Below are 12,754 nucleotides of genomic sequence, written 5' to 3' on the forward strand. Positions count from 1 at the left end.
TGAGCTTGAAAGGAGACTGCTGATGTCTGTCATGTTATATTTTGGTCTGTTCTCACCCAAAACTGATTGGATTTCTTTAGAAGACATGGATTAAACCATTGGAGTCTTATGGAGTACTTTTATGCTACATTTTATGTACTTTATGGAGCTTCAAAATTTTGTTCACTATTCGCATTGTATGGACCTACAGAGTGGAGATATTCTTCTAAAAATCTTTGTGTTCTGCAGAAGAACGTCATACACATCTTGCATGACACGAGGGCAAGCAAATGATGAGAAAAATGTCATTTTGGTGTGAAATATCCATTTAAAAAAATAGCACAGATGGAACTAGCATCAGAAATTAATAAACTTAAAATGTTATAATATCTTATTTTCAGGAGCATTTTTTGTTTACTCTTTTCCGTTAATTATTCATTAAAATACATTCTCATTCTTAGTAATTAGGCTGAATCCTATAAAATGAATTTAGCATCAACTCATATTTTACAACCCAATTCCGAAAAAGTCGGGACAGTATGAAAAATGCTAATAAAAACAAAAAGGAGTGATTTGTAAATGATATTCACCCTTTGCTATAATGAAAGCACTACAACTACACATTATATTATGTTTTACGTTGTGAATTTCATAGTTTTTTGAAAATATACAGTAATTTCAAATCAGATGATTGCAACATGCCCCAAAAAAGTTGAGACGGGCATTTAAGACTAATACAAATTTGACGAGTTGAAATAACAAGGCGATGTGAAACAGGAGATGTTAAACAGGTGAGGCAATTGTGTCATAATACTGTATACTGTATAAGGAGCCTCCACAAACAGCCTAGTCCTTCAAGAGCAAGGATCGTTCAAGACTTGTCAATTTGCCAACAGATGCTTAAGCAAATAATTCAGCACTTTGTGATCAATGTTCCCCAAAGACAAATGGGAAGGATTTTGGGAATTTCACCCTCTATAGTACACAATATAGTAAAAGATTCAAGGAATCTGGTTAAATCTCGGTGTGTAAAGGGCAAGATTAAAACTTGTTTGCCAAAAACATTTCTGAATGTGTATGATCTCTGATCCTTTAGACCTTCTGTAATGGATATCATGAACATGGGCTTGGGATAACTTTAGTAAACCTTTATTAGTCAACACCACTCGTCACTGCATCCACAGATGCAAGTTAAGACTTTACTATGCAAAGCAGAAGCCATACATCAACACTGTCCAGAAGCTCTGCTGACTTCTCTGGGCTCAGTCTCAATGTTAGATGGAAAGTAGAACAGTGGAACTGTGCTTTTTGGTCTGAAGAGTCCACATTTCAAAAAGTTTTTGAAAAACAAAGCTGTCGTGTGTTATCCAGGCCAAAGAGGAAAAGGGCCATCCAAGCTGCATTAGCATCAGGTCCAAAAGCCAGTGTCTGTGTGGGCCAGTGGTGTGTCAGTGCCCATGGCATGGTAACTCTCATATCTGTGAGAACACCATGAATGCAGACAGATATGTAAAAATTTTGGAGCAACATATAATGCCAAACAGCACCGTCTTTTCCAGGGACATCCCTACATTTTCCAGCAGGACAACTTCAAACCACATACTGCCTAGATTTCAAGTGCATGGCAGTGTAAGCAGAGAGTGCGGGAGTTAGACTGGCCCGCCTGCAGTACTGGCCCGTCTCCAGTTGAGAATGTGTGGCACATTATGAAGCACACCATATGGCAATGAAGACCCTGTACAATTGTGCAGCTAAAGACCTACATAATGGATGAATGGTGGAAAATTCCACTTTCTAAACTTAACAAACTTGTGTCTTCAGTGCCCAAATGCTTAATAAGTGTTATTAGAAGAAATGGTGATGTTTTACAGTGGTAAACTCTTGACTGCACCAACTTTTTTGGAGCATGTTGCAATCACCTGATTTGAAATGGCTTCATTTAAAAAAAAAAAATGAAATTCGCAAGGTAAAACATCATATAATGTGTAGTTGTAGTGCTTTCAGTATGGCAAAGGGTGAATATAATTTACAAATCACACATTCTTGTTTTTATTAGCATTTTTCATACTGTCCCAACTTTTTAAGAATTGGGGTTGTATGTCATATATATGTACAATTTTAGGAAATTTCCCCCACATTTAGAATTTGACATTCACATTCAAGCTCACATTCATTTCTGACCCTGGACGAAAAGCAAGAACATATACAGTGTGAACTAAGCATGTAACGATACACAAATTTCACGATACGATACGATAAAAATAAAAAAAAACAGTGCCCACAAATTTTTTGCTCAAACTTATTCAAGGATTCAATATAAATGTTTTTAAATAATAAATGACACAACAGTATCTGACATTGGCAACAAAAGTAGAGATCAATAATAAAGTAACTTAAACAACAGCACTGCATTTATTTTGATTGATTGCTATGAGAAAAACTCATATCATAATTTTCTTGAGAAAATCATGCCTTAAAGTCTTAAAGCCCACAGTGAGCAAGCCAAAGGTGACTGTGGCAAGGAAAAAACTTCTTTCAATATTATTTACCTCTTGATGATTATTTACGATATAACCTATGTACATAATCCAATATTATTTAGTGGCTTGAGCAAAAAACGATCGGCACATGTAATTTTTTGGCCTCTTTCCCCGGTTTCACGTTGCATGTACTTTACCGGTGTTATTACCGGCTTATAACATCTGCTCAACTGTTGTACTCACACCTGTTTACATTTCGACGTCAAAACCAGAGAATAATAAGTCTCATGTAATCGCGGGCTTCTTACGTTGTCAGATTTTTGAATATGTTTTTTTTGGTCTTGCTTAATGTCATGCTCTGACACGTCTGGGAGAAGTGCAACTTTGCTGGTACTCTGTTTCTGCATTACAAATCCACCAATTTGCGCTGTGATGTCGGCATAAATAAATCTATATGTTTGATGTACTGCAGCGCTGGGTCATGACACCATTGTTTGGCAAATTCGACAAGCTGTAACGCTACAATCTACTTTGTTTGCCATTGATCTTCTCGCCTATGTACTGTAGATATGTTGTTCTGTTGTCCTGTGAGCACTCAGCACCGCCTCTCCGGGGAGGAGACTGTTCCGCAGCTCTCAATGTTGCGCTGCTTGGTTTTATTTACACTATAATGTGTTTATGTATTGTACGGTACATATGGTGTTGAATTGTGTGCATTGTATCGTACGATACAATACGATACAATATTTTTTTTTACAACCCTAGTGTGAACGGCCCCTAAGACTGTCTGTGTTTTGCAGGTACGGGCACCAACGCTTGCTACATGGAGGAGATGCGGCACCTGGAGCTGGTGGATGGGGACGAGGGGCGTATGTGTGTAAACATGGAGTGGGGTGCATTTGGAGACGACGGTGCACTGGACGACTTCCGCACTGACTTCGACCGGGAGATTGATGCAGGCTCCCTCAACCCCGGCAAACAGCTGTGAGTGACAGTTCTGCCTCTGACAGTTAAGAGCACTTCTGAGAGTTCTTGTGCTGACACTAAAAGCCGTAAAATAATTTCTCTGGAGGGCATCTGTGTCAGCTGCATGTACAATTGGCACATTCCACAAATACAGTACTCGTTAGTGTAAGTAAAGACAGAAGGCAAAAATACTGTTTTTTTATTTATTTTTTTATTGTGAGAACTATTATATATATGTTGTTTTTTTTAACTATTATTTAACATAAAATTAATATAGCATGAAAAGTACCTGTTTTTTAAACACATATGTCTGAACCTCCCCCTTAAAATGGTGATTTTTGGCCTGTTCCAACCTTTTCGAATGTATCCAACAATTAAAATCATTTAACAAATGTTATATTTTTGACATAATCTGATGATTTGATTTTCAGTTCATTTTAGTAAAAGCTGTTTTAAATTCTTTACAAATTTATAATTACCAAAAGCGTCGCTGTTTCTCAGTTTTACACACAACACTTATACTTCACTATTTCCCACCATTATTACAACAATTTTGACAATTAAATTGTGGAACCAAAGACGTAACATAATAGACGTAAGTGTGGAAGGAAGACAAGTAAATAATTTCCATTATTTCACTCCTTTTTCTCAGTATTTACACAGATTGTAGTGTTGAATGCATTTGTCAAGCTCAACCATTTAAAAAATAAAGCACGGTTATTGTAATAAAAAAATTATCAGACGAATATTTTTTTTATAATTGATATACAATATAATTTGATCAAAAACCTCAAATCAACATCTGGTATGAAACAATCTGTCCCCTAATGATTCTTGTCATTGTCCTGTCTCTCTGTCAGTCTGGGTTTTGGTCTGACAGGGCCGTGGCATTATCAGCCCAAATCTGTCTTCGTGTGAGCGTGTGGTCCCTGTTTTATTCCTGGCCGTGCGCTCTTCTCTGTTGTGTTTCATTTCTGGAGTATGGTGTCTGGGTCCTGACTTCCTGTCTAGTCGGGATCCAGACATTCATACTCCTTGTCTGTCTCTTGCGTCCACGGACGGGTGTTGCGCTCGCTTTGCGCCGCACGCTCCGGGTAGCAAACTGCCTTGTTTGTGCTGAGGTTCGGTCACTTTGGTAAGGTGTTGGGTGTGTGTGTGGCCGAACTCTCACACAAGTGTCTGCTCTCATCTTGTTTGTTGATTGGCATGAGTGTATATCACCTCATTGTCTTGGCGATGTGCGCTCATGCCAATCTAATGTTTTGCCTGCTTCTCAGTCTGATGTCACACCCCGCCTCCTTGTTTGCTCGTTATTGTTTCATTGTTTACACCTGCCCTGGATTAACCCGCTTGATTTCTCTCCCTATTTTATTCTCCTCGTGATGGCTGTCCAGTGCCAGTTCGTCTTGTATTGTTCTCTAGTCAGTACCTGTGTATGTTCTTCTGCATTCCAGTCATCCTTTCACCTGCCTGGTTCCAGTGCGGTCCGGTTAATCCTGTACCCCGTTTTGCCTCTGCCCGATTCCCTGGATTACTTTTGTCCCCTTTGGGGTTGTTTATGTTTCCCCCTCGTGGAAGTTTGATTTCATAAAGTATTTTTGGTTTTGAACTCTGCGTTTGGGTGCTTGCTTCTCCCCAAAAACCTGTGACATATTCTACTGAGAAATTTGCAACCCCCAATTTTGGCATAGTTTTTTTATTTTTTATTATTAATTTAATAAATGTTGTCTGTTTATTTGGTAACACTTTACAATAAGGTTCCATTCGTTAACATTAGTTGATGAATTAAGTATCATGAACTTATAATGAACAATATATTTTTTACAGCATTTATTAACACTTGTTAATTTTAATTAATAAAAATACAATTGTTCATTGTTAGTTCATGTTAGTTCATAGTGCATTAACTAATGTTAACATATACAACTTTGATTTTAAAAATGTATTACTAAACACTGTAAAGGTATTCATTATTAGTTCATGGTCACTAATGTTGTTATCTAATGTTAAGAAATGGAACCTTATTGTAAAGTTTTACAGTATATTTTTTTGTACATTTAATATATATTGCTAGAAAATAACAAAATCACACAAATTAATGTTTTAAACTGTATTCATACATGCCCCAAATTTTGTTTACAGGGTTACATAAATTGCAAACCTCATAGGACAGTAATAGATTTTTTTAATGTGTTACCCTATATTTAACCAAATTTATACCCAACTTTGGAAGAAGCAAGGTTGTAACCATGGTGACTTAAGTCACAGCCAAAATACGCATTTATATGTATGTGTTCACTCTTAGATGGAAAGTGTAAACAGTGTTTAAATAGACCAGATGTTCTTGTTCCAACCACCAGACAATGAGCCATTAAATAAACCCTTATGCCATCATTAACTAAGCATTAGCCCACATTTCCAATAAGAACTCATCTATCTTGGGAGATAGTTGCTGACCCTTGTTGTTGTGACTTTGTTGGCCATTTTATTTTGCTCTTATGAGCAACACATTGAAAGTTCAAAAAGCAGCACATTTCTGAAGTATAATGATATACCATGACTCAAGTGCTTGTGGCTGAGCTCTCAAATTCGGTGGTAGAGTATAACAATTGAATGCCTATTCGATTTGCACATGCTACCCATAAATCAGGTTGGTTTTGAGATGCTTCCCCACACTCCCACCCCCATAGAGATTCCAGGTCAACTTAATGTATTTTCCCAGAGATCTGTGAACAAACAATCATTGACGATAAGCCATTTCTTCACAGTTGCAAGTACATTTTCTTGTTCTCTACATACACTGCCTTAAGAGATGTGGTGGATGTTTAGACTTAACGTAGACCAAATAGTGCTAACATTTTCCATTCCCAAGGACAAGAACACACACAGTGTTGGAAAAACACAGAATTGTATTCCATTTGCTCTGTAGAGTCTCTGCTAGGGTGTTTTGGGGGGGTTGCAGTATTAACAGTACATTTAAAATTCATTCGATTTAATTCGGACTAAAACAAGAATTAGTCTTTTTAAAATGTTATGTTCGACTTTGATCTCCAATTTTTGCTAAATCGACTAACAGACCTAGATAATCCAATAAAGCTCAGATTTGTGATGCATGTATACACGTTAATCGGTCCACAGTTGGCCTTGGCGTTGTAAACGTGTTCCAAAAGACAGAGGTGTTGCATGATGTGTATTACCAGTAATTTCTTTAGCTGAAGTCCTTCCTTCAAATATTACACATTTTGCCATGTATTCTTGGACTTCAGGCTTCACAGATTAAGTATGTAAATGTTGGTGCATGTAAATGTTCTGACTGATGCATGCTTATCCCCTGATTACAGGGACAGTCCCCCTGGAGCATCCTGGGGTTAAGTGTCTCGATAAAGAGTTTAATGATGATTGGGGATCTCACAAGGTCACCCAGCGTGGGATCAATGGCCCCATGTGGCCACACTGAATCACGACACACTCATATTTATCAGCCTGATTCTAAGTGCTGCATATTTTTTCATTTAGCTTTGAGAAGATGATCAGTGGGATGTACATGGGGGAGCTGGTCAGACTCATCCTGGTGAAGATGGCCAAAGATGGTCTGTTGTTCCAGGGTCACACCACTCCAGATCTGCTCACCACCGGACACTTCCAGACCTCCTTTGTGTCTGCAATCGAAAATGAAAAGTCAGTACTTTTTTGTGTTTTTCTAACCTTTTGGTTAAAAAAAAGTACCATGGCACTTTTGTTTGTGAAATCTAATTAAATCTTTCTACAGACAACCTCAAAAGTAAAACATATTCATAAGTAAATAATGTTTTTCTTATTCTACTTTTAGGTCACATGTGGTCAGGTGAGACATATCGCTGTTTACACCCGGTCACTTAAATGCATCTTCTGTGACCACTTGTGCTTATTGATTTCATGACGACAATCACAATGTCAGTGTGTTACTGCATAATATTAAAGTGCAAAAAGTTGAGAAAAGACAAAGAAAGCAAAGAAAAAAGGCGTGCTGTTTCTCCCAGATGCAAAATTATATCTAAGCACTAACGCAACATTTCGAGCAGAATTATGTTATTTTAGTGGATTTCCTGTATTAAAGGGGCTTTAGGTGTTTGTGCTTCTCATCTGTGTTGATATCAGACACACTGGAAAAAGATCCATGAAGCTGTTGTGATTGTATCCGCATTTTCAAATTTTCTGATCAGATTATTTCTTTTTAAACACATGTAACCGGCAAAGTTTAAACTCTTGTTGTAGCGCAGTGATTGTGGGTTGCGCTCCACTGCTTTCCAGGACGCATTCAGGACGGATGGCGTTTACACCTCAAATGCGATGTGGTCACATGCATTTTGACCACATTCTAATGTTTTTTTTTTTTTGATCCGATCACAAAACATTTTAGACCCCATTTAGATATGTATTTAACACTGACAACAGGTGATTGAATCAAACGCATCTTAATACCAGGTGTAAACGAGGTCTAATTGTCATCCGTGAAGAGTTCCAAGTGGTCTGCAAGTTGACTGGCTGATTACCAAAATAATTACCTAGATATAATGGGCTAATTATAATTGACAAAAAGCATCGACACTGAATTTATTGCCTGATTAATCTACTCTTGAATCAAAATTAATTTACTGATTTTGTGTTAACATTAGCCTAATTTTTTCAGTAGCATATGATAGTGTTCCTGTTGTCTCTTTCAATAACGTAACTGACAGTTATATGTCAGTGGTTACAAGTGTTCGATCATTATGTTCATTCATAATTTCAATGAAATCAGAAAAAACAGCCATCTGGCAAAAATATTTAAGGTATAAACTAAGGTTAATTTGCACTCTACCTAAAATTGAAGGCAATTATTTTGAAGTAGATGGTGATCTCTGCCAGATTTGCGGTGTTAGAAGAGATGCCATTTTTATTTCATTGTTGAGTTAGTCTGGTACCTGAAAACATTTGCGAACCACTGGTTTTGGCAGTGGTTAGTCTGTAGGAAGAATATTTGGCCATTTTTGTAAACTATGAAGTCTATGGTAAGTCTCCATGTTTGATAGCTAGGCAAAGTGTGTCTGTGTGTGGTTAAGTGCATACATGAGGCCTATTTGTTCTACCTGCTAAGCATTAGTGATTAATTAAAGACATTAATCAGAATCAGTATATATGTACAATATACAAATACAAATCTGTTATACACAGATGCAAGGGAATGTATGGCAGAAGAGGTATGGTATTTTGGATAAATATAAATAGACTAAGCTGTGTATTGCACATAATTATTGCTCAATGGGGTAGTTTTAACTGTTCATGAGATGGATAGCCTGAGGGAAAAAACTGTTCCTGTGCCTGATGGTTCTGGTGCTCAGAGCTCTGTAGTGCCGTCCAGAAGGCAACAGTTCAAAAAGGTGGTGGGCTGGGTGAGTGGGGTCCAGAGTGATTTTTCCAGCCCTTTTCCTCACACTAGAAGTGTACAGTTCTTGAAGGGATGGCAGGGGGGCAACCAATAATCCTCTCAGCAGTCCAAACTGTACTTTGTTGTCTTCTGATGTCCGATTTCGTAGCTACACCAAACCAGACAATTACTGAAGTGCAGAGGACAGACTCAGTGACTGCTGAGTAGAACTGTATCAGCAGCGCCTGTGGCAGGTTGAAGTTTCTCAGCTGGCAAAAGAAGTACAACCTCTGCTGGACCTTTTTCACAATGGAGTCAATGTGGGTCTCCCACTTCAGGTCCTGTGAGATGGTAGTGCCCAGGAACCTGAATGACTCCACTGCTGCCACAGTGCTGTTTAGAATGGTGAGCAGGGTCAGTGTTGGGGTGTTCCTTCTAAAGTCCACAATCATCTCCACTGTTTTGAGCATGTTCAGCTCCAGGTTGTTTTGACTGCACCAGTGAGCCTGCCATTCAACCTCCCTTCTGTATACAGACTAATCGTCATCTTGGATGTGGCCGATGATAGTAGTGTCGTCTGCAAACTTCAGGAGATTGACAGAGGGGTCCTTGGCGGTGAAGTCATTGGTATACATGGAGAACAGTAGTGGGGAGAGCTCACATCCCTGGGGGGCACCAGTGCTGATTGTACATGTGCTGGAAGTGAATTTCCCCGTCTCACTAGCTGCTGCCTGTTCGTCAGCAAGCTGGTGTTCCACTGACCGATAGACGTGAGGACATAGAGTTGGTGTAATTAGTCCGGAGAATAGCTGGGATGATGGTGTTGAAAGCTGAACTGAAGTCCACAAAAAGGATCCCTACATATGTCCGTGGTCTGTCCAGATGTTGCAGGATATGATGCAATCCTATGTTGACTGCATTATCCACAGACCTGTTTGCTCGATAAGCAAATTGAAAGGGATCTAGAAAGGGTCCAGTGATGTCATTCAGGTGGGCCAACACCAGCCTCTCAAATGATTTCATGACACAGACGTCTTAGGGATGGGTCTGTAGTCATTAAGTCCTGTGTTTTTGTTTGAAGCAGCATGGAACTTCACACTGCTCCAGTGATCTATTGAAGATCAGTGTGAAGACTGGGGCCAGCTGGTTAGCACAGGATTTTAGACAAGTGAGTGAAACACCGTCTGGGCCCTGTACTTTCCTCGGCACACCTCCTCTTCATAGATCTTAAGCGAAGGTTGAGTAGCAGGAGGAGGGTTGCAGGAGGTGTTGATGTTTGTGTGAAGTGAAGGTCAGAGTGGGTGTGGAGTGTGAGACTGGGCCTTTCAAATCTACAGTAAAACACATTCAAGTCTTCAGCCAGTTGTTGGTTCCCTACAATGTTGGGGGATGGTGTCTTGATGTTAGTAAATTCTTTCAGGCCACTCCACACTGATTCAGGGTTGTTAGCTGAAAACTTGTTTCCAGCTTATTAGAGTAGCTTCTTTTAGCCACTCTTATTCCCTTATTCAGTGTGTTCCTGGCCTGATTGTACAAGATTTTATCCCCACTTCTGTAAGCATCCTCTTTTGCCTGACGAAGCTGCCTGAGTTTTACTGTAAACCACGATTTGTCATTGTTGTATGTTAAATATGTCCTAGTAGGAATGCACATGTCCTCACAGAAGCTGATATATAATGTCACAGTATCTGTGAGCTCATCCAGATTGGTGTCTGCAGCCTCAAATACACTCCGATCAGTGCAGTCAAAGCAGGCTTGTAGCTCCAGCTCTGCTTCATTGGTCCATCTCTTTACAGTCTTTACTACAGGTTTAGCTGATTTTAGTTTCTGCCTATAGGTTGGAAGAAGATGAACCAGACAGTTATCAGAGAGTCCCAAAGCTGCTCTAGGGACAGTGCGATTTGCATCCTTTATTGCTGTGTAGCAATGATCCAATATATTTCTGTCTCTTGTGTGGTATGTAATGTGCTGTCTGTATTTTGGCAGTTCACGGGTGAGGTTAGCTTTATTAAAATCTCCCAGAATAATAATAAGTGAGTCCGGGTGTTGTTGCTCCGTGTATATGATCTGATCAGCCAGCTGTTGCAGCACACACGCTTGTGGAGGAATATAAATACCCACCAGAATAAACGAGAAAAACACCTGCGACAGGTACAAAGTGCTTCCAGATTTGGACAGCACATCTTTTTTAACGTTGTTACATCTGTACACCAACTTTCATGCATGTAAAAGCATTTTCCACCACCTCTCGTTTTCCCCGTGAACTCCGCAATGCGATCCGCTCTGAACAGCTGAAAGCCTGGCAGATGTAACGCGCTGTCCGGAATGGCTTCACTCAGCCAGGTTTCTGTGAAGCACAAGGCAGCAGAGTTTGAAAAGTCCTTGTTTGTATGGGTGAGGAGATGTAGTTTGTCCATTTTGTTAGGGAGAGAGCGGAGATTCGCTAGATGAATACTCAGCAGCAATGTTCGAAAACCATGCTGTCAGAGCTTGACCAGCGTGCTGGCTCGCTTCCCTCGCTTGCGTCTCAAAGCGCGCTTGAACAACACAGCTGCGCCTCCGACAAAATGTCCAGCAAAGCGTCCGAATTGTCCAAAACTGGGAAAAGATTGTCTGGTATGTGCTGCGGAATGTTCAGCAGTTTATCCCTGGTAAAACTGATTGGAAAAAATTACTAAACACAGGACAAACAAACAAAAACAACAAAAGAACTGGAGAGCACCACACCGAGGCTGCCATCCGCGGCGCCATCTTGATATCAATCAAAGCCCATTATGTGAAATTGCTGTAATTTTCTATTGCTGAACAGTGCTGGTCGAAATCTTTCGGATTGCAGCCTCATTAAATAGAGCCCTTATTGTGAGGCAGCTGAGGAAGAACACCTGTAGTATCAGTTAAAGTGACATGCTTCTCAGAATTACTGGTGAGGGCTTATCTTAATGTCAGACCTACCGTCAGGTTACCGACTGAGATATTTTTGCAGTAAAAGCTATATAAATTTGTGAATCAATTGCAGAGGTTTGACAGTACATGCTGGAAGGCCTGCTAGAAGAACATTGCAATAGTCCAGTCTGGATAGAACAAGAGCTTGGACGAGGAGTTGTGTAGCATGTTCCAGTTGGAAGCATGTTCTTGACATATCTTTTTGCTTCCCACCAGTGTCAACACCATATAAAGACTCTTGTCTTGAGTACTTGTCTTGAGAAGCTGAACTCTTCTTATGGGCTAATAACTAGGATTTTGTGTCTATATTAATATTCATGTCTAAAAACATCAAAATTAAATTCCAGGGCATCTTTTACAAGCATTTTCACCTCTCTTAAAACACCTTGCTCTCTTATGCAGGAATAAGGAGGGTATGGTGAGTGCAGAGCAGGTGTTGAGAGGTCTCGGGTTGAATCCATCTTCTGAAGACTGTGGGGCCACGCAGCGAGTGTGTCAGATTGTGTCCACGCGTGCTGCGCATCTTTGTGCAGCATCACTGGCAGCTGTACTGCGGCAGATCCGAGACAACAAGGCTGCAGAGAGACTGCGCACCACCATTGGTGTAGATGGATCCGTCTACAAAAACCACCCACTGTGAGTGCAGCAGCCATACAGTGTCTAGTTGAGTTCGATTTTAATGCTTCTTTCAGCACATTTTCTGGCACTAAAATATAAAAATTCTAGTTTTATAAGTTAAGTTTTAAAGAAATAGTTGTCCCACTTTATATTAAGTGCCTTTAACTACTATGTACTAACATTAAAATACATACAATACAATGTATTTATTGTGTCAATACATGTTGTCATGCAAAATTCTCAAAGATTCACATTTGCTGCTACTGAGGTTGAGGTATGGGTAGGTTTAGGAGTAGGGTTAGGTTTAGGTAAACAGTGTGACTACAGATGCTGATACCTTAACTTCTGGGACCCGAGCATGACTGCTGTGTGCATTTTCCAT

At 39.7% G+C, this 12,754-nt stretch overlaps 1 protein-coding gene across 1 annotated transcript in view; it reads left to right on the forward strand.

Annotated features, from left to right (window-relative positions):
- The window catches only part of LOC127427042 (hexokinase-2-like), an 88,627-nt gene that overhangs the window by 45,791 nt on the left and 30,082 nt on the right, over positions 1–12,754 (forward strand). Inside the window, exons 7-9 of the mRNA XM_051674364.1 lie at positions 3,260–3,443; positions 6,942–7,103; positions 12,157–12,390. Of these exons, the coding sequence (XP_051530324.1) occupies positions 3,260–3,443; positions 6,942–7,103; positions 12,157–12,390 (580 nt within the window). The remainder of the gene's footprint in view (positions 1–3,259; positions 3,444–6,941; positions 7,104–12,156; positions 12,391–12,754) is intronic.

Source organism: Myxocyprinus asiaticus, chromosome 3, assembly GCF_019703515.2.
Source record: "Myxocyprinus asiaticus isolate MX2 ecotype Aquarium Trade chromosome 3, UBuf_Myxa_2, whole genome shotgun sequence".
NCBI lineage: Eukaryota > Metazoa > Chordata > Actinopteri > Cypriniformes > Catostomidae > Myxocyprinus > Myxocyprinus asiaticus.